General features: G+C 39.8%; 1 protein-coding gene across 4 annotated transcripts in view; it reads left to right on the forward strand.

Annotated features, from left to right (window-relative positions):
* Caps2 (calcyphosine 2) overlaps positions 1-25000 on the forward strand; it is a 38851-nt gene that overhangs the window by 10556 nt on the left and 3295 nt on the right. For all 4 annotated transcript variants that reach the window (XM_050135616.1, XM_050135615.1, XM_050135617.1 and 1 more), the window contains 10 exons: positions 3193-3260; positions 7014-7133; positions 11593-11667; positions 12325-12420; positions 12518-12611; positions 16085-16203; positions 17048-17124; positions 18993-19147; positions 22929-23054; positions 24847-24943. In XM_050135616.1, the coding sequence (XP_049991573.1) occupies positions 3193-3260; positions 7014-7133; positions 11593-11667; positions 12325-12420; positions 12518-12611; positions 16085-16203; positions 17048-17124; positions 18993-19147; positions 22929-23054; positions 24847-24943 (1027 nt within the window). The remainder of the gene's footprint in view (positions 1-3192; positions 3261-7013; positions 7134-11592; positions 11668-12324; positions 12421-12517; positions 12612-16084; positions 16204-17047; positions 17125-18992; positions 19148-22928; positions 23055-24846; positions 24944-25000) is intronic.

Below are 25000 nucleotides of genomic sequence, written 5' to 3' on the forward strand. Positions count from 1 at the left end.
TATAGTTCATTAGCTACTGATATTATACGAATTTAGGCCGGCTATGGAAAAGTCCAGGAGTCAAGTTGGTTCTTTTTAAATAAAGTTAAGGCTCCTGACTTTGTGGCCAAAAAAAATGGCTTAGTCAGGAAAGTACCTGCTTTGAGATCACAAGGCCTTAAATTCAACTCAGAACCCACATAGCCAAAGCTGGGTGTGGTTCCAGGCACTTGTTATCCTGGTGCAAGCAGTAGGGCTGCATTGATCCTGGGGCACAGTCGCCCGGCTGTGTAGCCCAGTGCACCCCCTTGGCAAACCTCTGTCTTCAACATTTACATTGTGATTCATAACAGTACCAAAATTACAGTTATGAAGTAGCAATGAAAATAATTTTATGGTTGGGGTCACCACATTGTGAGGAACTGGATTAAAGGGTCACAGCATTAGGAAGGTTAAGAACCACTAGTTTAACTTAATTGGGGGGCTCCCCGCCAGTAAGAGACTCAATAAATAAATAAAACAAAACCCAAAACAGGTAGATGGAATTTGAAGAATAATACCCCAGTTTACCATCTTACCTGCACACAGATGTTCCTGGGAACATGCATATGTGCATACACACACACATAAACATACACATTTCAGGCTACTAATATTAAACCTAAATTTATTTATTTATTTCAAAATGAGTTAGGCTGATGAATATGACTTAGGTCAGGCCTGCTATAAATAGGTAATTATCACATTTCTCTGGGGTTCAACAGTACTGGAAAAAGTTGCTGACAGGTAAGGTCCTTGGGTCCTCCCTAATGTCCAGGAGATTAACATCTTAGACATCCCATAAAGGCAGACAAAATACCAGCATGGCAACTCGCAATGTGGAAAGTTGTGGTTTGTATGGTCTAAATAATAACAAAGCAATAGGCTTTACCCAGCTACACAAGTCTGATGATTTAAGGCAGAGGTTCTCAACCTTCCTAATGCTGTGACCCTTTAATACAGTTCCTCATGCTGTGGTGACCCCAACTATAAATTTATTTCTATTACTATTTTATAACTGTAGTTTTTCTATTGGTTATAAATCATAATGTAAATATCTGATATTCAGCATTCTGGTATGCAACCCCCCCCCAATATGATCATGACCCACAGGTTGAGAACCGAGATTTAAGGGGATACATAAGCAAGCTGTAGTCATTTGGTTGCTGTCATCCACAATCTGTATGCAATGTGTTTCATAGTGGGATAGGAAGACTGGTTTTGTTGGTGGATGTGCATCTGTTACAGTTCTTGCTGTATGTAGAACCACACAGGCAATTCTCTGTGCCTATTTACGTTTAGAGGGATAGGGAGCATTACCAAGGTTATCATCTAAAAATAACAAAAGCTACTCCGGAGGCCAAATTCTGTCCCCGTGAGTCCTACTCTGTTATCTCCTGAAGCTGTGCTTGAAAGTGGTGTCTCCAGTACCTAAGTCCCAGGAGACTGTACATGCCAAGACCCCAAACCATCTGAATGGCTATAAATGGATTTCATTTCCTTAACAATGGCACCATCAAGTAGGCCGGAGGTTTACTTCCTCCCAGTAACACTCCTTTTTATCTGTTTTCATTCTTATTTGCTATTTTATATCTGCTTCAAATAAAACTAAGGTTGCAAAGCCTCTCTTTAAAACAGGGCCATCATTTTTCTTTTTATTTATCGGCGTGAGCAGTAGAAATGCAGAAACTGCATTCTGAGATCACAACACTCTTCGATTTGATTCCTTAAATTGAGACTCTTTTATCTGTCTCTCAAAAGAAACACTTTAGCGTTTGCAGTTGCTTGATAAGCTAACTGGAATTGAACAAATCTCCCAGTTGGATATTTCCTAAAATGTAGCAAAACATATTTTCAGGTGAATTAGAAAGTGAAAAAATAACATGAAGACAGTTTCTATAATTTTTTAATAAATTTTTCTTCGAGAAGCTCATACACAATGAAATGTGATCATATTTGCCCCTATTGATCCCCACAACTTCTCTCCTTATCTCCCACTATATATCCCTTTCCCAACTTTTCATGTGTTATATGTGTGAGTGTGTGTGTGTGTGTGTGTGTGAGAGAGAGAGAGAGAGAGAGAGAGAGAGAGAGAGAGAGAGAGGACCCACTAAGTTTGATTCATGTTGTCCATATACGTATGTGGGTGGGGCAATCGATTGTATTCTTTCTATGATATGAGTTTTCTTTCCATTAATCAATTAGCATATTTGAGTGTGTGTGTATGCAGGCATGCATATGCCCGTGTGAGCACCTGGGCGTCAGGGACAATTTAACAAGGATCGGTTCTCTCCTTTCATGTGTGGGTCCCGGGGATTGAACTCAGATTGAACAAGGCTTGACAGCGGGTGCCGTTGCCCGCTGAGCCGTCTCATCAGCTGCCTTTAGATTTGTGATGAAAACTGAATGCTTTCCATTGTTTGTCTTCTCTGCTGTGACTTGTTTCGATGAAGTCTTGTTCTCTCTCTCTCTCTCTCTCTCTCTCTCTCTCTCTCTCTCTCTCTCTCTCTCTCTCTGTATGTGAGTGTTCATGTTGAGGAGCTCCTTATAGCAAGTTGAGGATGGGGTTTCCAGGACGTTCCGACTGAGAAATGCAAGGCAACTTGCTGGAACTAGATCATGATGTGTACTGAAATTTTAGTGCGTTCATTTTAAGGAATGGTAATTTAAGATTTAATGGGGCTGGAGAAATGGCTCAGAGGTTAAGAGCACTGGCTGCTCCTCCAGAGGTCCTGAGTTCAGTTCTCAGCTACCTTATGGTGGCTTATAACCACCTATGTTGGGATCCAGTGCCCTCTTCTGGCATGTAGGTGTACATACAGATAGAACATTCATATGCATAAAATACGTAAATAAGTCTTAAACAAAGCTGGGTCAGGTGGTGGCACATGCCTTTAATCCTAGCACTTTGGGGTCAAAGGCAGGTGGATCTCTGTCAGTTAGAGGCCAGCCTGGTCTACAAAATGTGTCCATGGACAGCTAGGACTGTTACACATTGAAACCAGAGAAGCCCTGTCTTGAAAAACCAAATTAAAAAAATTACTAGTTGGAATTTAACATCAATAATAATCTATACTTATGAGAAAAATCAGAAAAAAACATTCATATTTTATAATGTGTGTTAACTGTTCTGCTTTGTGGGTAATGAAGTTGTTTTTTATTATATCTTCTCAGGAAACCGTGGCAGCTGAGAAGAAGAAGCAAATGGTTACGGAGCAAATGATGATAGACCATTTATCCAGGTGAGACTAGCTACTCCTAACAAATCTGTTCAGAAACTGACTACAAACTATCTTCTTCATACAAAGCACCCACATTCTTGTCAACCAATGTCTAGCTGATAGCAGTTCCCAAACTTTCTGTTCACAGCAGTCTTGTCATTTTAGTGACTTTAAAAAAAATTAAAAACACTCCGAGATGAGTAGAAATACTTAATATTCAGTCTGGGGAGACAGTTCAGTCTGTGAGAAGCTTGCCATGTAAGCCAGAGGACCTACTTTAAATCCTCAGAACCAATGTGAAAAATCCAGGCGTGGGGGCAAGTGGGCTGTAGTTTTTATGCAGGGAAGGAGACAGGTGGGTCCTTGGGCCTTGCTTGTCAGCCAGCCTAGCTTACTTGGTGAGCTCCAGGCCAATGAGAGACTCTGTCTCAGAAAACAAGAAGTGTTCTGCGTAGTGGTGGTGCACGCCTTTAATCCCAGCACCTGGGAGGCAGAGGCAGGTGAAGCTCAGTGATTTCGAGGCTAACCTGGTCTACAGAGCGAGTTCTAGGTCAGTCAGGGTTGTACAAAGAAACCCTGTCTCAAAAGTAAAAAACAACAACCAAAAAATATCCCATCCTCCCAAAACAGGAAGGGTGGATTCTGAGGATTAACACCAGAGTTTGGTCTTTGGAGCACACTCACATGGGTACACACCTGCATACATGTGCTCACATGATCATGCATTCACAGGCATGCAGGCCCAAATGCCCATGTGTGTGCGTGCACACACACACAGTTAAAAATTCTACTTATTGATTTTATTATGTATTTTTACTTAAACTACTTAATTATTTCCTTCCAGCTAATGAATTACATATAAATTAGAAGATGGCATTTTTCATTTCAGCCTTAGGTTTCTAGAGTTGCCTTCTAATGGGATGTATGCTCCTTTTGGGCACCGTAGGATCATTTAGAGTTACCCTCTGATCTATATTGATTGTCACATGACATTGGTTTGTTGTCATAGCACCTGTAGAAAACGTGCCTTTCAAGGATGTGATATCCTATCCTGAGTGAGGTAAGCCAGACCCAAAAAGAGGAACATGAGATGTACTCACTCATATTTGGTTTCTAGCCATAAATAAAGAACATTGAGCCTATAATTCGGGTTCTTAGAGAAGCTAAATAAGAAGGAGAACCCAAAGAAAAACATATAGGCATTTTCCTGAATATTAACCTTCATCAAGCGATGAAAGGAGACAGAGACAGAGACCCACATTGGAGCACCGGACTGAAATCTCAAGGTCCAAATCAGGAGCAGAAGGAGAGAGAGCAAGAGCAAGGAACTCAGGACCGCGAGGGGTGCACCCACACACTGAGACAATGGGGATATTCTATCAGGAACTCACCAAGGCCAGCTGGCCTGGGTCTGAAAAAGCCTGGGATAAAACCGGACTCACTGAACATAGCGGACAATGAGGACTACTGAGACCTCAAGAACAATGGCAATGGGTTTTTGATCCTACTGCACATATTGGTTTTGTGGGAGCCTAGGCAGTTTGGATGCTCACCTTACTAGACCTGGATGGAGGTAGGTGGTCCTCGGACTTCCCACAGGGCAGGGAACCCTGATTGCTCTTTGGACTGACTAGGGAGGGGGACTTGGTTGGGGTAGGGGGAGGGAAAGGGGAGGCGGTGGTGGGGAAGAGACAGAAATCTTAAATAAATAAATAAATAAATAAATAAATAAATAAATAAAAAACAAAGATGTGATATCATTTAAGGAGATTAGTAAGGCATCTTGCTGAAACTAGGACTCACCCTTGAGCCGGTTGCTATGGTTTCCAAATGGTGATGAGCATCTTATCTTTCCATTCATTAGAAATGAATATCCCACAGAGTCACTGTGGTGACCGAGATGACTGGTGTAGAGTTGAGAACTGTGGCCGTGATTGTCAATAACTTTTAAATCCCTCAGAACGCAGTGTGAAACATACATAAAATAAATTGAAGTGTGACAAAAACATGCTTCACTTGGGGGCTATCCACATTTGTTTAGCATATTCCTTTTCTTCCTTTTTCTTTTCTGCATTTGGTGCTGGAGTTTGAACCCAGGGCCTTCCATATGTTGCCTGAAGTGCCGACAAGTTCTGCGAAGTCACTGTCTGCAAGATGTCTCTTTCTTTTCATAAGAGAAGTGGTGATGTCATGTCGTTGGTTAAAGGACTTCCTAGTTCTCAGTGTCTTCGCCCATCCTCAGTGTTTGTCTCCATTGAGAACTTTAATCTTTTTGAAGCAATGCTCTTCTATTTACCTGCCTTGCGCTCACCTCACTTGGCTGTTCTTGTTGCAGCCACTGATTCTCCGTTCTTGTTCATCCATAGTCACTAGATATGGTCACTGAATCCCATCTCCAATATATTTACCTCCTGATTTCAAACTTCTTCTATATTCCAGTGCATCATGAATCTTCAAGATTGTAATTTCCCTTCTTTCTACTAATTAAAAGACCAGCTCTTTTAATTTTTCTCCATGGCAATTCCATTCTTGAAGTTATTTAGTCCCCAGGTTTTAGTGATGCCTTTGACCCATTTCTTTTTCTCAACTCCAATATCAACTTGACAAAGGCTCGGTTCTAGCAAATTAAGTTCATTTCTTATATTGCCACCCTTCTTATTGCTGCCACTTCCTAGCTCCCAGATAATTTCAGTTCCTACTGGCTTTCTTTGGTTCTTTATTAACTTCTTATTTATTTATTCTCAACTCACTCACTAAAGCAAAACAGTTGGTAGACAGGCCAGATGAAATCATTAATCAATTACTTAGCTCTCTCAGGAAATTCAATAATTTCTTGATTATATAAAATGTCAAAATTTAGTAGCTAAAAGTAATTTATTTCCATGTGTCTTCAGGCTAGACTTGGTTGGTATCCTATTTAGGGTTTCTGTTGCTGTAAAGAGACACCATGAACACAGCAGCTCTTATAAAGGGAAACATTTAATTGAGGTGGCAAGTTACAGTTTCAGAGGTTCAGTCTATGTGGTAGTTTGAATGTCATTGCCTCCCAAAAATCTCATAGGGAATGGCGCTATTAGGAGGTGTGGCTTTGTTGGAGTAGGTATGGCCTTGTTAGAGGAAGTGTGTCAGCTGTGGGGGTGGGCTTGAGATTTCCTATACTCAGGATACTGCCCAGTGTCTGCACAATGTAAGACTCTCAGCTACTTCTCCAGCACCATGTCTGCCTGCATGCCACAAAGCTCCCTGCCATAATGGACTGACTGAACTGCTGAACTGTATGCTGCCACCCCAATTAAATGTCTTCATTTATAAGAGTTGCATAGTCATGGTGTCTCTTCACAGCAATAAAAACCCTAAGACAGTCTATTATCATCTTGGTGGTGAGCATAGTGGCATGCAGGCACACATAGTGCTGGAGAAGGAGCTGCTATATGTTGATATGCAGGCAGCAGGAAGTAGACTGTCACACTGGGAGTAGCTTGAGCATAGGAAACCTCAAAGTCCACCCCTACATCCCTATGGAGGCCATATTTCAAACCACCACAGCAGGTCTGATGTCACTGATTACTTAGACAAGTCATATATGAACAAAAAAAATGATGTCAGCTCTGAGCTTAGGCCTTAAGAATCTGCATGTATTTCTGTTTATACTTTTGTGTTTTTATGACAACAGGACAAATGGCCATCTGGTGGCTGACATTTTCCAACTGCTTGAAAATAAGTGAGCACACATTTTGTCATGCTAGACACTAGATTTTGTGTCTTCCTGCCTAGGGCTGTCATCAGTGATCCAGAACAAGGTTTAAACACTGAGGAACAAGAGAGTTCTCATGTCCCTCCAGACTCAGCGAGGGCACCACTTCGAGTTAGGAGACGAACTCTGCATGAAACGAAGTAAGCAAAGTTTAACGATGCATTATTGAAATACATTTCTGTGCACGTCCATGTTTTTAAAACCATATAAAGAGCAGTAAAAGTTTTGAGACTTCAGATCTCAGTGCCATCTCCTTGAAATTTTTATTCTACCTTCTGTCCTTGCATTTCAAGTTTATACATTTATAGTTTAGAAGGGAAGTCACAATTTTTCAGGATAACATATATGTGAATATGAGCGCTATAGTAATTTAGACACCTCTGCCTGGGATGATACCCTGGCTAAATCAGACTTGTGTAATATACAAAGGACCATCATTCCAGACATGCCCTGCCTATTAACTAGTTCATTTCGTTCTAGATCCCTAGGAGGGTAACCATGCCTTTGACACATAGTCTAGGAGTCTTACTAGATCCTAACTGTGGCGATTAATGGGAATTTTTTCCCAGTCCTTTGGCATAGCCCACTGAACTTAATGACTTTGCTGACAATTGACATTCAGCCTCATATTTGATAGGAAATCTATTGTACACAATAGCTCTTCTATCTTTTCAGACCGCTATAAATGTTTGTCTTACCATTTTGTCTCGTTCTTAGCTTATTGTTTATACATTCAAATATTTGGGGGATAATGTGTTAGATTCCTGTTGTCACAGGAACACATTCCTATGAACAATGCATTGCTCTGAACAGTATTTTAAAACAATAAAATTTATTCATCTACTTCTAGAGATACAAAGTCTAAAAACAAGGAACTGACTTAGTCATGTCTTTCACAGCTTCTGAGGTTTTCTTTATTCTTGGACTCATGGCCCCTTCTTCCATCTTCAAAGTCAGAACTTATGATACCACACCACTTTGACACTCCATTGTAGATAAAACTTTATCGCATGCACCACACACACACACACACACACACACACACACACACACACACAGAGATGGCTGTATTGAACCTGCCTGAATAACACAGATAATCTCCCTATGGTAGGATCTTCAACTTAGTAACACATTCCAAGTTTTTTTCATTATGTATGGCTAACATTTCCACATGTTCTGAGTGTTAGACTATGCTATCTTGAGGGGGTAAACCATCACTTATCTACTGTATATCTAATATCCATACTGTATATTTAATATATCTACTGTATATTTAAGTGGTTTCCTTTTAAAGTAAATTGCAATGAGGCATAATTTCAAACAGTGTACACATTTGAAATTATGATATAGGAACCATGACAAACAGATCAGTATTTATGTGTCCAACTCCCACATGGAGAAACAAAGCATGAATAATACCCCATAAGTACCACTGCCCTGTCTCATTCTTCTCCACTTCACTGCTATGTCCTGTTATTTCTATGTCCTAACCCTATCGATTAAAATTAAAAAAGAGAAATCAAAAAATTTGGTCTCTACGGTTTAAAGTTTTTTAAATTTTATTATGTGGATATACATATCTCTGTCTGAGTATGTTTACTTTGGTGCCAGTGCCTGGGGGATGCAGAGAGATTGGATCCCTTTGGTGCTCATAACACACAGTTATGAGAGATCCAGCGTGGGTGCAGGGATTCAGACTTGGATCCCCTGTAAGAGCAGCTCAGGTTCTTAACAGCTGAGCCACCTCTCTAGCCCTGGATCTAGTCCCCACCCCCCGCAATACTATCTATCTGTTTGTCTGTCTTTCTTCTTCTCCTTTACTGTCGTTGTCGTCAACATCATCATCGATATAATATGATGTTTTATAAAGATTCTCAATGAAGTATGTCTGGTGCCTTTTCCCCAATATTATCTTTAGGAATGTCATCCTTGCTGTCATTTATAGTTGTTTTTCTCATTCTATCCATCATTTCATTATATGAATATATCACAACGTATGACTCACAGACGCTTAACATGCCTAGTGATTCATAAATTATACTGCTGTGAACTTGCTTGTGCACGCCTCTTGGTAAAAATGAACACTCCCTTATGCTGAGTGAATACTTTGCCTTTATGGACCAATTAGTATGCCCACGTTCAGCTCTACATGACACTGGCAAATAGTAACCCCGGAGCCGGAGGCAGGGTGAGTGGTCTAATTGCTGTCCGTCTTGGCCAGCCCTTGGTATTGCCTGTCTTTTTCATTGTCTTTCTCATACTGAATGCGTCTTGGTGATTTTATTTTGCATCACATTGGAGACTAATGATGCTGATTAATTTTCACATGCGCGTTGTTCATCCAGATGTCCTCATGTGGAGTCTGACCAATTTTCCAACCTATTCTTAGATTGTCGGTACACTTTGTCTCATCTGTTTCCTTGCACCTGTCCAAGTATTGCTTCACACCAAATACACGCAGCTCCTTTAAAGGCAATCCGGTTCAGCAAAATCCCTTTGGGGTTGTTGATTAGGATTTTTAGATCCATGGCTTCCTAATCTTTTGTTTTCACCAGAGAAGGAGGAAGAGGAGGAGGAAGAAGAGAAGGAGGAAGAGGAGAAGGAGGAGAAGGAGTGCAGCCCCCCGCCTTTTCTCTGGGGACAGCCTCCTGCAGATGCATACATTCCATTGTTGTGCCTAACTTTATAGGTTTTTCACCAGTGAAAAGAAGCAGCTAGTCTGTGTAATTCTAGGGCCAAGCAGTTAGCCTGCTGTTGCTGCATACCTGAACCATGCTTTCCACCCACGTTGTCAAACAGTTATCTTTAGTTAGCGTTCAATGTGCTTAATTCTTCTTTTTGAACCGATTCAGAACTTACATAGAGAAGCATGTGTGCTACTTAGTGGGCACCTCAAACCTAACGTGGCACTCTGCATTTCATAATATAAATATGTATTTGCTTATATCCTTTTGCGATGACTCCAGGCTCCTTGTTGCAATTACCTCACCTCTCTCACCTTTGCTCATGACTAAGAAATAATAAATTGTAATGATAAGAGCAAGGTTGTTTCCAAATCTGTCATGTAAGCAATGACCTATTCTGTCTTCCACGATAAAGATGTTTATTAAATAGGGATAGTAGCACTTACCTCACAATTTTATTTTTAAATTTTATTGCAAGCATTAAATAAACCACTGGATATTAAAGTGATTTGATGGTGACTAGTGTCTACAAAGTCCTCAATAAATGGCAGCCAGTCCTGCTGCCGCTGCTCTTTTCCCAGCATTTAAAGTCATTCCAGGAACGTAGCGAATGCTCGATGACTTCATTAGTTCTAGTGGGTTACACTGAATTAGATGCTGCAGCCTTCAGGGCTCCTCCCTGTGTTCCCACACTCTCCTTGGGTTAGCAGACTGCTGTTTCCTAAATCCAGCTTCTATTCTGTGGATGTTAGAGGTGTTAGAGGGCCAAAGCTTTAACTGTTTCCAGTGACTGCTGTCTGCATTCTTACTATTATACCATTGCTATTTCATTTTTCCTGCAGTTTTCATAGAGCTAGATGAACAGTAATGGTACATCATTAACCAACCTTCCTTCCTTCCTTCCTTCCTTCCTTCCTTCCTTCCTTCCTTCCTTCCTTCCTTTTTTGAGACAGGGTTTCTCTGTGTATCTCTGGCTGTCTGGAACTCACTTAGGAGACCAGGCTGGCCTTGAACTCACAGCAAATCACCTGCCTCTGCCTCCCTGAGTGCTGGGATTAAAGGTGTGCACTACCCCCACCTGACTATCATTGACTCTTATCCCTTAAGGTAAAGGACATCATTAAGTATAGGGTATCCAAAGGCGTCCATTCTAGTTTTGTTTCATATTTTAAAGACTTTTAGGGCTAGGAATCTTTAGAAGGTCAGCAATGCTCTCTGTAGAGAATGAAGACATACAGTTGATAGACCCCAAAGCCTGAGCTTGGTTCATTCATCCAGTACTCCTTCTCACCATTTTCTGGTGAGGAATAGAATCAGCTGTTACAGTTTGACTGCTTGGGCTCAGGGTGTCAGGGATTTTCCCTACTGTGTAGTAATGTAGTAGTGACTTGGAAGTAGGCATATGTTGTTTTGGTCATACGGCTCATGGTGCTACAGCTCTGGGATGTAGTTGAATCTGCCATCGTACTCCCCTTACTGTTCACAGGCAGGGAATTCAACCCAACCTCCCATCTCACAAGGACAAGGATCTTTCACGTGAGGTTAAGGCTGCTTTTGTTGGTCACAACTGCAGGTGGTAAGAAACCCAGCGCGATGCTGGGAGGAAGGCACGAGAACAGGGTTAGAAATGGGTTCTGAACTGGTGGGCAGGCTCAGGTCTGTAGCCCCAGCACATGCCAGGCTAGCACAGACTATATAGTAAGGGTGTAATAGCAAAAGAGAGGAAATGGAAGAAGACGGTGGCGTGGCTCAGAGCGCTATGTCTTCTGTGTCTTTATATATTCATACTCTGAATTTTCATTTTCATTTTTAATCTGTGCCCTTTTGGAATCTTGCCACAGCCCTTTTGTGCACTTGTCGTTTGTATCAATTGCGATTGCTCTAAAACAATGACTTACAGAATGTGTTTTGGCAGGATAAGAACCACCTCCACATTGACAGAGAATGACCTTTCTCAGAAGGTAGAATTTGATGGGAGGGTCTTATCAAGGTAACTGCCACTTTATCAATTGTTTTACTTATAATAATATATTCTCTTCTTTCATAGAAATGTCAAGATTAGATAAATTTATACTAATACTGAAATATGTGAATTTTGAGGTTATAAAAATTTAAGCCATAGCTTTATTGTTATATAAAACAGGACAGGACACTGTAAGATAAATATTTTAAGTAAGAATATTTAAAAGTAAGAGTTTTGAAAAGGTTGGATTAATTAGTGTATTATGAATAGACGATTCTAAATCATTTAAAGGTTAATTTTTATGTCCGATGGTTAATTTAGTTTTAGTTAACAGATTGCTGATAGAGCCAATGACAAGGAAGACTTAAATTTTTTTACCTCAGTCTTGTAAATTTTGCAAGCTTAACGTTTTATCTTAAGTCTCTGTAGCTTAGCAACCTGCGTTGTGACAGAGCCAGATGCTCCCGCTGTTCAGCATAAGTCTTTTCATAACAGACAGATCCAAACCTATCTCAGTTGGGGCTTTCCACAAACTGTGGTGTGTTTCCCACAAACCTGTGTGACCTGTACTCACTGCCACACATTCAAGAGACTTAAGTGATTGCTGCTTGAGATGAATGCTCTTAGTTTCCTATTTAATTTTAAAAACACCGTATTTTAAAATCATTGACATCGTTTTGCTAGAAATGGACGCGATGCCTGCAGAGAACTGATCGGGTTTTTCTTTACCCACGACCAGTCCCTAACCGTGTATGAATATCGAAAGTTCGGGAAGAACAGGTAGGCTTTGAAACACTGTTAAGAACCCTAGAGAACTGCTTTCCAAGAGGAACTAGATGACTTCATTTTGTTGCCGCTGTTGTTGTTTAACTTCTAGAACAAATGTGCTTCCTTTCATTAAGAAAGACATTTATAGTCATCAGTGTGGACGCAGAAAAGGAAAGCAGTACCGGCTCGAAGACTTCTATACTGTGAGTTTGAGTGTGCGCTGGCATTTCGCGCCTTTTGTCGGACTGTGTGCATCGCTCTGGTGTGGAGCGGGGGTGCGGGTCCAGTTTATTTTCGTGTGAATGGCGAATGGTTGTTTCCCAAGAAGGTTCTGCCTCCCAGATAAATCCCAATCATAATCGTAAGCATAATATTTACTTTGTATAAACATCCATTCGTTGTTCCTTAGTGGAGACTGTTGCCAAGAGAGCTTGGCTCTTAGTACTTTTGAAACTCTCTGTAGGAGGCCTGTTCTGGGTAAGTGGATACCTCAGTAGCAGGCACTGGGAGCTGTAGTCCAGCTAAGGAGGTGCTTGATTTTCTCTGTGGAGTGGCACTGTCCTCTGGAGCTGTGACTATGTTAGCCTTTATTCTTGTGACTCTCCCGTGTTTCCCAGTGTGCTGAATTTTTAAATTATTAAATTCACATACAATTGCAATGAAACACTCTCTGTACCAATCATTTCTATAAAACTCATAAATGCTCACATTCTAAACACCAGAAGTAGAAAACTGGATAATTTAATTCTTTGCTTTGTGGTAACTGGAGAATAATGGGAATCAGTTAGACAGGAGCCAGACTGGAGAAACAGTGGACCCAACTGTATAAACTGCAAGACTTCCTAGAAAAAAATGCTGTCTGAGCTGAATTAAAGACTTGCCATCTCATTGTTGGGGTGTCGGAGACAGGTCAATCTTAGGTTTATAGGCTGGACACAACTTAGTTTGCTTGGTGAGTTCTGGACCAGAGAGAGACCTGGTCTTATTAAAAAAAAATTAAAAGGGTGGATAGTTCATATGGTATGCTACCTAAGGATGTTCTCTGACTTTCCCACACGAGCATCCATACTCCCCCACAACTAAATAAAAAAGTAGGCTAATATTAAAGAGCGATATGTAATATATCAAGGAGTCACTGAAAAGAAGATGTTGGTAGAAGAGGGTACCAGATCTCATTACAGATAGCTGTGAGCCAACCATGTGGTTGCATGGGAATTGAACTCAGGACTTCTGGAAGAGCAGCTAGTGCTCTTAACGTCTGAGCCATCTCTCCAGCCTGAAGATGTTGGTAGAATGGAAAGGCTATATGATCAGATTTGTCCTTTAGAAATAGCTTTCTGATTTCAATATGTGGGATGGTTTCAAGACCAGGCACATAAGGCAGGCATGGATCGGAAGGATAAAGTAGGAGAGAACTCTTGATGTGTGTGTGTGTGTGTGTGTGTGTGTGTGTGTATGTTTGTGCGTGGCTGCCAATCCTGAATTTTTACATGGATTCTGGAATTTGATCCGTTTCCTCTTGCTTGCAAGATTAAATCCTCTGCCAACTGATCAATCTTCCCAGTCCAAGTCTCCTTTCTTTCATCACCACTCTGTGACTGTATTCCAACCAAATAAAGCAACCTTGATAAGCAAGTGACAATGGCTACAAAGGATGTTAGAAAACAAATCCTTAGAGGATATAAGCACCAAGATGTGATGACCAAGTCCGGAAGGAGTGAAGGAGGAAGAAACACTAAATATCTTAATCATGCATTAAATGCTCAATGCCCATGATGTTAATACTTGTCTCTTGCTGTCAAGAGAAAGTAAGTTTGGATCCTTTTTGTGCAATTTGAAAATGACATGCCTACTGTCTATTGGAGGTGACAGCAGTAGCTACCATTTCTGAGCTGTTGTTGCTGATCTATGCTTACCCTCCCCCAATGTGGGAATTCTTTTACTTCTTTTATCCCATGAAAGTGAAAAAGAAAGAAAGTAGGAAGGAGTCAGGAATGGAGAAAGGGAGGGAAAGAGGCAAGAAGAAAGGGAAGAAGAAGGAAGAGTTACCCCACTTTGTATTTAGAGTATACGTTTTGAAAGGTTGTCTCAGCAGATTTGTGTACAGCAGCAGCTTTTGTGTGTTGTTTCTCCCTTGATATTTACCTTTCCTAGAATGGTTTCTGGTTCTGTGGAAAGACATTCCTTGGTCAAAAATCTAACAATAGATATCTAACTTCCAAAAGAAGTTATATGTACCTCAAATGGAGAAGAAAGTGCCTATGCCAATTAATTTTCTAAAGGAACTCTTTCAAGAAGGAGGAAAAGAAAATAGCCCCTTTATCCTTTTTTTTTCTTATTTTTCTTTGTAGGAAGAATGAAACCTCTTTTATTGAGTTTGCATTTGCCCTTACATTGGTCACAGGTATAGGAGAGCAATTCTGAAATTGTTACAGTAATTCTGTTGTTTGGTTTAAGAATTTTTGGTAGGAATTTTGTCATTGAAACTTTGATGCTCTAATCAGGTTAAAAGTTGGTTTTGTAATGTCTATCATTCAAAGACCAAGTGAAAGAGTACAATCAGTCTACCAGAGTTCCCCATTCTTTTTTTTAATTGATTCTTATTGAGCTCTACATTTTTCTCTGCTCCCCTTAGAGTTCCCTATTCTACACAGCATCTTTCTGTGAACCAAGAGGTCTGGCTTGGGGATTGTCTTATGTTTTTTCCCCTGGCTGTAGCTGTGATGAAATACCATGACAAAAACAACAGAAGGGAGAGAAGGTTTACTTGGCTCACAATTCCAGTTTACAGTCACCATCACAGGAAAATAGATCACAGGTGGCAGGGAATTGAAGCAATGTATCATGTCACGTCCACAGCCAGGCGCAGAAAGCAATGCACTGGCAAGGCAAGCGTGATTTGCTCAGCTTGCTCTCTCCAGTCCTAGACATCCAGGATCCCTTTTCTAGGGAATGATGCCACCCACAGTGGATGGGTCTTCCCAACTCAATGTTAACAAGATAGTTTCCCCTGCCATCCGTGCTCATTGTTCAGCCTTAGGTAGTCCTGCTTTGAGACTCCTTACCCAGGTGACTATGTGATGGGGAAACTCTGTCTACCAATCACATCTAGTTAAGGCNTCTCTCTCTCTCTCTCTCTCTCTCTCTCTCTCTCTCTCTCTCTCTCTCTCTCTCTCTCTCTCTCTCTCCCCGGCTCCCACCAGACAGATAGGAAGTCAGACCTCCCACTCCTATAGCGTGAGTTTCTCCTTATAACCATTAAAACATAATTGTTATTCTTGAGCTGGCCTGGTTGTTTATCGTACCAACCGAATTCGCAACAACTATGCATTATGTCATGTTAACTAACCACCACAGGGATGGCCACACATTCAAAGGAGTTCACGTAATATTTCCTGTGGTTCTTATTTAATATATGGATTCTTCTTTATTCAGGTGGATTATTATATAGGAGTAAGTATACTGTTTTAGGTTACTTTTAATTAGCTCATGTTTTTATAGTATTAGCTGGAACCATGTAGTCCTTAAGTATTCTTCAAATCGACTATATTTTGGTTACCAATAGAATATCCTAAGGCAATTATAATAAAAAATTAAATCCCTTCAATCAGAATGAGTTGTATTTTAACTTTGAATACCTTCTAGCTTTAAAAAATCTGTTTGTTCATTTCCTCAGGGTGCAACTTTGACATTTTTGAGCTGTGATCATCCCAGCCTTCCAAAGAGCATAAAAGAAAATACATTATTTAGACTTCGAATTACAAATATTGATCAGATAGCTTTGAGTTCTCTGAAGTAAGTCAAATGCATTTGTCATTTTGAAAATAAGTGAAATCACTATAGTTTGTGTTCCCATCACAAAACACTCCTACTAAAGTTAAGGTTTATATCTACAAATAATAGCTGCATATATCTACTTTATGTTCTGTATTATAATCAAATTCACTTCCATGTTTGGAAACAGTTATGACCAGTAAAATTAAAATTGTTTTGTTTATAGTATGCATAATTTGTTCATTTGCTTTTGCTATTTTACTAAATGCTATCAAAGTTGTGCTTTCAAAGACAGGGTGTCAGACCAACATTAAAACTTATTTCCTGCATGGTTGGTGTGATGCCTTTGATCACTGAAAAGCTATGGCCCCTATGGTGATGCTATTAATTGCTTGACTAGATAATGAAAAAATGGTACGAACGAACAATGACATCAAGGGTTATTTTAAGTAATAGAAATACACACTCTTCTTGTTGAATGTTTTCTTGACCCTACATATAATCAAAATGGTAATAATTGATGTATTGTATATATAAGAGAACACAGTCTACAGTCTAGTTGTAAGAATATTTGTCACTTATTATTGTACTTTCATGCCTATAAAAGTGTTTTTACAGTTTATACTTTGCAAGCTACAACTGCTTTTAAAATGAAGTTACAGTTAAGTATTTGAAAACGTTAAAGCAGTTGTAAACGCTAATGTCTTCAGAGATTGTGGCCCTTTCATAGCTCTGGACTTAATTCTCCATAAAACCAATAGCAGTGGACAGAGGTGGGATTTCCTCTAGCCTGTACTCCTCCAGGTCTGCCGAGAGCATCTTTGGAGTGGGGAAACACGGCTTAGAGCGTCTGTTCTCATTGCAGATCTGCCTCTGTGGAACACGAGGAAGGCACAGCCAGTCAGGAGGCACAGGATCGGCAGGTGCTGCTGGCCATCCAGGGTATGCTGTGTTCTTCTCCACTCTCAAATACTGTTTATACTTCTCAACTAGTTCTGTGTTATCAGTTCAAACAGCATTTTTATTACTTCCACGTTTTATAGACTTTAATTTATAATTCTTGTTTCTTAGAAAGTATATATGTATTCTAAAAATAGTATATCTTTTCATTATATGTAATATATAATATTTTTTATGGGGCTAGGCAGATGACTAAGCAAAGAGAAGACCTTGTTGCTACTCTAGAGGACCTTAGTTTGTTTCACAACACCCACATTGAGTAGCTCACAACCTTCTGTAACTCCACCTCTGGGAGATCTCATGCCCTTTTTTGGTCTCTGTGATCACCCATAAGCATGTGTACATGTACCCACACACAGACAAAAAAAATTTGTAAATAGTTAATAAAATATATCTTGACATGAAAATATATATGACTAATAAAATAGCTATTAAAATATTTTCATGATTTTTCTGTATTAATGATACTAAATAAAAAGCATGTGAAATATAACAGTAATTTTAGAAATATTATATACTATGGTTTTAATCATAAGCTAAATAAAGTATGAAACACTATACATATATGTATAGACACACACAGAAACAGAGACACACACATACATATAGGCTCACACTGTAGCTTAGGTGGTAGATTGGTACTCACTCACTGCAGACCAGGCTGGCCCGGAACTCACGGCAATCCTCTCACCTCCACTCCAGAGCTCTTGGATTAAGGGCATGAACCACTATATACCTGTTTTATGTCTCAGATGGCATCCTGAAGGAACTCCTGGTTCAGTGCCTGACTGTATGTCTCCAGGTCATGATCTACAGAATGGGTTCTGATGTCTGGGAACAGATCCCGCTGTCCAGTAGACATGCAACTTTGTGTAGATTCTTTGCAGCTCTTCCTTCACCCTTTCTTCCCCGACTGCTCTGTCATAAACGATACAATTTTTGTCACTACTGAGGCAAGAGACACTTTTTCTTTTATTTCTAGTGTATTCATTGTAATAGGATACAGATGGCATCAAATGAAATAGCTGTACTACATGGAGAATTTAGGAGCCAGAACATGTAACCTCTAAGAATTTCTGGGAAAATAATGGTTATTGTGAATATGTATGTACAGCCTAGTACTCCAAAACCTAGATGCACATCACGATCCTGTTTGAAACTTTCAAACTACTTAAAAATTTCTGAGCTGTTGTGTGTGCACATGGGTGTGTGTGCATGCATGTGTGAATGCATGTGTGTATGTGTGCGTGTGCTTGTATGTATGTGTGCGTGTGTGTACATTTGTGTGTGTGTATGTGTGCATATGCACTTGTGCGTGTGTGTGCGCATGTGTGTGTATATGTAGCACATGTGTGCACGTGTGTATGTGTGCGTGTGTGTGCGTGTGTATGTCTGCACATGTATGTACGTGCATGTGTGTGCATGTGTGTGTGATTTGCGTGGCATCAATTTTGTAATTCAGTTGGTGTAAATAAAGAAATAAGAAAGACAGTGAGGATATGGGGCAGTTAGATAAAGGGGTCTAAACAAGAGAAACTAGAATTTCATTTGTAACATTTAGATTATTCTGAGTAAAGAGACAATTTTATCTGTATGTGAAATGTAACAGTTTCACCACATGGTGGTGATGTAGTCTTGGCAGATTATGAACATATAGTTGTACTGGCATTGTCTTTACTAAAACATTCTTCTTTCCAAAGTCCCTTTTCAGTCCAATTTAAAGTTTTCATTGAATATCAAAGTTCCTTATTTTCATTATTATTAACTTGCTTTATTAAATGAGAAACAACTGCATTTTGATAGCTTTGTGCACAGAAGCAATAGTTTCCACGTCTCTGTTTATTAAACAGATAAACTAAAGGAACAGCTACACAAGAGAGGTGTCCGGATTTTGACTGGATTGGGAAAACACTTCCAACACTTGGACAAGGAAGGCAGTGGGTTTTTAGAAAAGGCAGAGTTTCAGCAAGCTCTGAAAACCTTCCACTTAGAAGTGTCTGAACAGGTATGTACCCCACATTACTTTCTATTGTGGGTGCATTCTTGCACGGCTGTTTTCACTTTTCTAATAAAATTCCAATAGCTCATTTGTTTCCTTTTTAATGCTTTGCCATCAATGTTAACACAACTCCCACTGTTTTTTTTTTTTTTTTTTTTTTAAGAATTTTGACTTTTTGTCCCTTATTGTTTGTGAAGTGTTTAACAGCCAGGCATGTGCTAACCTCTGAGATAACACACTCTCCACTCTCATAACCTTTAAATGAGGAAAATGATTAATAATAGGTGCATCAAATAGAGGATGCTTTGGGAACGCAGGTGGTACTCAGTTCCAAACCAAGCCAGCAGGAAGGAGAGGGAAAGACCAAGGCAAGACCCCCGGAGGAGGATGCTTCCAGGTTGGGCTTTGAATAAAGAGGAAGAATGAATGGATGGGGTAGGGAAGAGAGCCAAGAGCAGATCTTCATGAAGACTGAGCATGGCTCAGACAATGATCATCTTGTAGAAAGGAGAAGTATGTTCTAGGCATGAACTGCAAGGGGCCCACTTCCTACACACTCCTCATTCTGATGTGAACGATCTTCCACTAGATATGTGTGTGTTAGATTTTTTTCTCATCATTTAGGCCACAGCTTTCTTTACAGAAGAGATCTGCCATCTGATCTCCAATCCATTCTATAGCAACTTCCAATTTGTTTTCTTCACAGCTCTTTGTAGCTGCCTGTAAGTAAAATGGCACATCCCATTCCACATGGGGACCAGGGTGACTCCTGCTCCTGCTCTTTCTTTAGCACCTTGAACCGAACCTAGCATAGCAAGCATGGAACCAATAGTTCATAGCTTGAGCAAGTAGATAGAAGAGCGGGAGAAATTAAATCTGGTACGAGAACGCCTTGTGTTCTGTACTGGGAAATTTTGCTTGTATGTTACAAGTTTATGAGTGATTCAGATCAAGCATTTCATATACAAGATTCTCTTGCATTTTTCTCTTTTGCTAAAAATTATCTTGCCATATGATCTATATTTCTGTAATTATGTAAGCACTCTACTGACTGAGTCATGGCCCCAGCATATACAATATTTATTAATGATGAGAAATACAGGTCACCATAATGTATCTTTGTTAATATAAAGCACAAAAATTTAAATTCCCAAAAAGTCTTCTGTAGTCCATGTAGCTATCCAGAAAAGAGAGCCACTCAGTTGTGTGATCTTACACAAGTGTTTTGACTTTCACTGGAGGCTCTGCCTGAGCAGTTCTGAGACAATAGCTGTATTTAGGGAGGCATGGGAGTGCAAATAAAAAATTACATGGGGATTCGCTTTATCAAGTATAAAATTCTGTGTCAGTGTGATACTGCATGTCAGTGTTGTGACATAATTGTCTTTTAGTTGGTTGTGATGATGACATCGAATCTTGTAGCCTATCTAGTGATAACAACCCAGGGGCATTCACCTTCATATCTTTCTTTCATAAATAGAAAAATAAAAAGAGATAGGAAATTAGAATGCTGTGGTATATTTTTGTTAAACAAACAAGTAATCTATAACAGATAGAGGACTGGTGTCCAGATAATATGGCCCTGTGTATATGGGAAAGTGCTGTATTACTTCGATGCTTCTGTAATAGTTTATGACATATTTATAACTTGTGAATAAGACTGTAGTTACTTGAGACTTCTGTCTTAGTTGCCTTTCTAGTGGCTGTGACAAAAATCCATGATGAAGAGCAGTCAGGGTTCCCTGCCCTGTGGAAAGTCCAAGGTCCTCCCCCCTCCGTCCTTGGAGAGGGAGGGGGAGACGAGTGGGGGGAGGGGGAGAGGGGTGGGGGGGGGGAGAAGGGTGGGAGGAGGGGGAGGGAAATGGGAGGCTGGGAGGAGGCGGAAACTTTTTTTTCTTTTCCTTTTCTCAATACAAAAAAGAAAAAAAAATCCATGATGAAGGCAATTTATGAAAGAAAGCACTTAAATCGAAGGCTCTTAGTTCCCCAGAGGGTTATAGCCTATGGTGCTCGTGCAGTCATAGGTACATGCAGAGGGAGGTGAGGCTGGGTCTCACTGTAGAAGTAGATAGAACCTGTTTGTGAAAAGACAGAGCCACTCTCTCTGATTTTAAATAAAAAGTGATATGCTCCACAATGAGCCAAGTGTATAGAGAAATACTCCCAGTGAAGTTAAAAGCCCATCTGGATTAGCTTCCGTTCTGAACATTGTGTAGACTTAGTCATATGCTTTTTTTGTCACTTAAGTTACAGTTCTTATTTCTTGAAGACATTTTTTCTGAGCCTTTAGAGGTCCCGTTAAGTCTGCAATTCTTTGAGTTAAGTGAACACATTTGTCTCCAGTCCATTGTATTCATGATTTGTAAAAGTTAAACTTGGACTCAGTTTTAACTCAACCGCACGTACACATATTTTCTTGGTAATGTATGAGACATTTTTCCATGTAAAAACTGTGTAGATCATTGGCTGCTGGGGGGATGGGGTAATTAGAACCTTAGTTTTCTAATTACCGTTTTATTTGAAAACACTAGGAAGTGAAAGAGAATAATTTTTGAGTATTTATTTGCCAAGGTGAGTGTTTTAGTAACACTCTCATTTAAAGTTTGCTAAAAACATTGAGAATATATCTGAGGTTCGGCAAAGGAATGCTATAATTTCTTTTGTTGCCAGGATCACGGAATAGAAGGATGTGTTAAGTAACACTTTTGTCATAGAAGCACTTGGGAATGGCAGAAACAAACTGGCATAATGTGTTTAGTTAGAATTATGCTACTTAGTGTAAATTGGGGAATACTTTGGAAGTCATTCAAACCTTCTATGCTCCCAAGACCAGATGAAACTCCATGAATAGTCTCAGTATTTCAGAACCTGCATAGGCTTTCAAATTGTCACAGATATAAGTTAAAAATGGAGAACAAAGTGATACAAAACCAAGTACACAGCAACCATTGCACTTTATATGAAAAGACACTGAAAGGTCAATGGTGGGGAGTGCAATGTATAGAGAGAAAGGAAGAGGTTGGCCGAATGAGATGAATTAGCATTTGGATAAGAGGATGAGTTTTGTCTATTGCACGGCCTGGTGAATAGTATCAAGAATAATGTACTGTGTGTTTAAAGGCAGCTAAAACAGATTTTAAATATTTTTACTACAAAAATACTAAATACTTGCAATGTCAGAGATGATATTTAGCCTGACTTGTTCTTTCCGCAGTGTATATGTACATTGAGATATCATGTTAGGCTACTAATATATGCTATTATTTATCAGCAAAAAATTATGATAAAATTCTTAAGGATGTAGACCAGTGATTGATGGTATGCAATAAGTCCTAGGTTCAACCCTCAGCATTTCCTTGCCCTCAAATAACATACTTTTTAAAAGCATATGTTGTGAGTTATCAGTCACTTAGAACAGGCCCTGAACCTCGCTTAAGTGTTCACCCCAGACTTCCTTCCACAGTTGGTTTACTAGGTTTATCTGTAACTTTTTTTTTTGTTTTTGTTTTTCGAGACAGGGTTTCTCTGTGGTTTTGGAGCCTGTCCTGGAACTAGCTCTTGTAGACCAGGCTGGTCTCGAACTCACAGAGATCCGCCTGCCTCTGCCTCCCGAGTGCTGGGATTAAAGGCGTGCGCCACCACCGCCCGGTTTATCTGTAACTTTTTGAGTTTTTTTCCTAATTAGGTTACCTTGTCTAGGGCCATAGATAATCTGAAAAAATATGACTCTGATCTTGTGACTTACATAACTAAAAGATGTAATGGCATTTTCTGTGGGCATTTTTAGGATTTTGAGTCTTCCTGGCTGATTCTGCAAGGCAGTGGCACCAGCAAGAACAAGGTTGATTATGGAGAATTTAAACGTGCCATTTTTGGTGAAATGAATGAATATAGGAAATCATTTGTTCGCAAGGTAACTGTTACCTGACCTCAAACTATTACATTTATTAGACTGTTAGGTCCATTGTTTAGCATCTTTAATGGGTCATCATTTAAAACATATTATATCATTTTAGATGGGTTTAGTAAGAGTTAAAGTAAGCAAGCTTATATATGTACAATTCTACCTAGAATAAAACAAAATCATATGTCCTAGAAAAGATTTGATGAAAGAAAAATAAAATCTTAAATTGAATTGTCTTTATAAATTATTAGTATTGTCCATTACTAGCTATCCAGCTATATTCCCGTGTCCAATCCTAAGCCTCGCTGGTTGTTCCTCAGAGCTAGTAGAGAGATTGCATCTGATGCAATCCCAACTATTCTGGTGTCAGGGCTCAGCCTTCCTTTATGATGATGACTGAACGTGTTCCTCTGGTTTTTCTGAGATGTATGTAAAGTGCTAAAAGGACAATAACAAAGATCATTATTAAGTTGGAATTAGAGTCCGGGAGCTGGAGACATAGATCACTGAGTAAAGTGTCTCTAGTGCAAGTGTAAGGACCTGAGTTCAAACTCTCAGTTCCCGTGTAAATGTAGAGGTCATAACACATGTCTGTAATCCCAGTACTCTTACGACAGGACGAGAGGCACAGGTAGGAAATCCCATGAGGCTCACAGCTGACTAGCCTGGACATACATTACCTAACAACAAAGAGACCCTGTCGCAAACAAGGTGCGATAAAAGGACTGACCCCCTGTATGTTTGTGTTGCACACGCACATACATGCACACATATTATATACATGCATCACATATACACAGATCACCAAGTTTTAAAATAAAAATTATACTATAACTTAGTACTTAATTGTTCTTTGAATACCATGGTGATAATTTTGAGTATTAGACTGGTCTATCAAATTGCTTTCTTGTAGTTTGTAGAATAGAAATCAAAGAAGGGTGGGCACGCTTGGCATCCTCTGAGGCCTCTCTGTGGCTGTACCACTGTTTTTCATGGCTGCTCGCCGTGCATTGTGCTGTCTTTTGTTAAAGGATTACCAGTCATCCTGGACTGGGGCCTACCCCAAGGATTCTATTTTATCTTAATTACTTCCTTAAGGACCCCACTTCCTCATACAGTCCTATTCTGGGGCATCTAAGTATTAAAATTCAGGAAAGGAATTTGGGGCACAATTGAATCTAGAGCTGGTACAAGGTTGCCGTGAATTAAATATTGTGAGTGATGAGGATGCGTCTGGTTTTAACTCCTGGCAAACACAGGCTGCCGCTTTGGATAGATTGGAGAGTCTGTGTATCTTGTTTCTCTCTTAGTATTTTTAGTATGTAGAGTTGCATTGGGTTGGAAAGACAGTAAGTGAACCAGAAATTGGAAAGGCAGTGTTATGTTTTGAGAAATAAACATTTCATCTGTTCATTGATTCTTTTGATACTGAGTTTGTAGCTTCACTTTTGAACTAGCAATCAAACGAAACTTCACATAACTTCCTAGCTCTTTGTTTTGGTCATTTATCAATTTCATGAGTCCTGGAGCTGGAAGTTGCCAAGGGCATTGACCCAACTCTTTGTTTCCCGGCAGGAGAGTGGGATCGACTGTTTTCTGCAGGTCAGGATGCTCAACAGTGAACACATAAAATGCTTGAATGAGGCATTTCCAGTTTTTGGTTTAGTCTCCTTCCTCCTCGTTTCATCAAGCACCTGTTTAATTCCTTCAAAATGTCTTGTTTACAGTTCAGAAACAAGCAGCCGCACAATTGCTCCTCATACCTAACGATTTCACAAAGAGAAACCCTGTCTTTCTTTAGGCCTTCATGAAACTGGATTTCAACAAAACTGGTATGGTGTCTGTGATAGACATAAGGAAGTGTTACTGTGCCAGGAAGCATCCACATGTGATTTCAGGTAACTATCACATGCCAGATACATTTGGTTTTTACAGTGCTTATTAATAAAAGCATC

The sequence above is a fragment of the Alexandromys fortis genome, unplaced genomic scaffold (genome assembly GCF_014885135.2).
Source record: "Alexandromys fortis isolate MF-2015 unplaced genomic scaffold, M_Fortis_MF-2015_v1.1 scaffold_24, whole genome shotgun sequence".
NCBI lineage: Eukaryota > Metazoa > Chordata > Mammalia > Rodentia > Cricetidae > Alexandromys > Alexandromys fortis.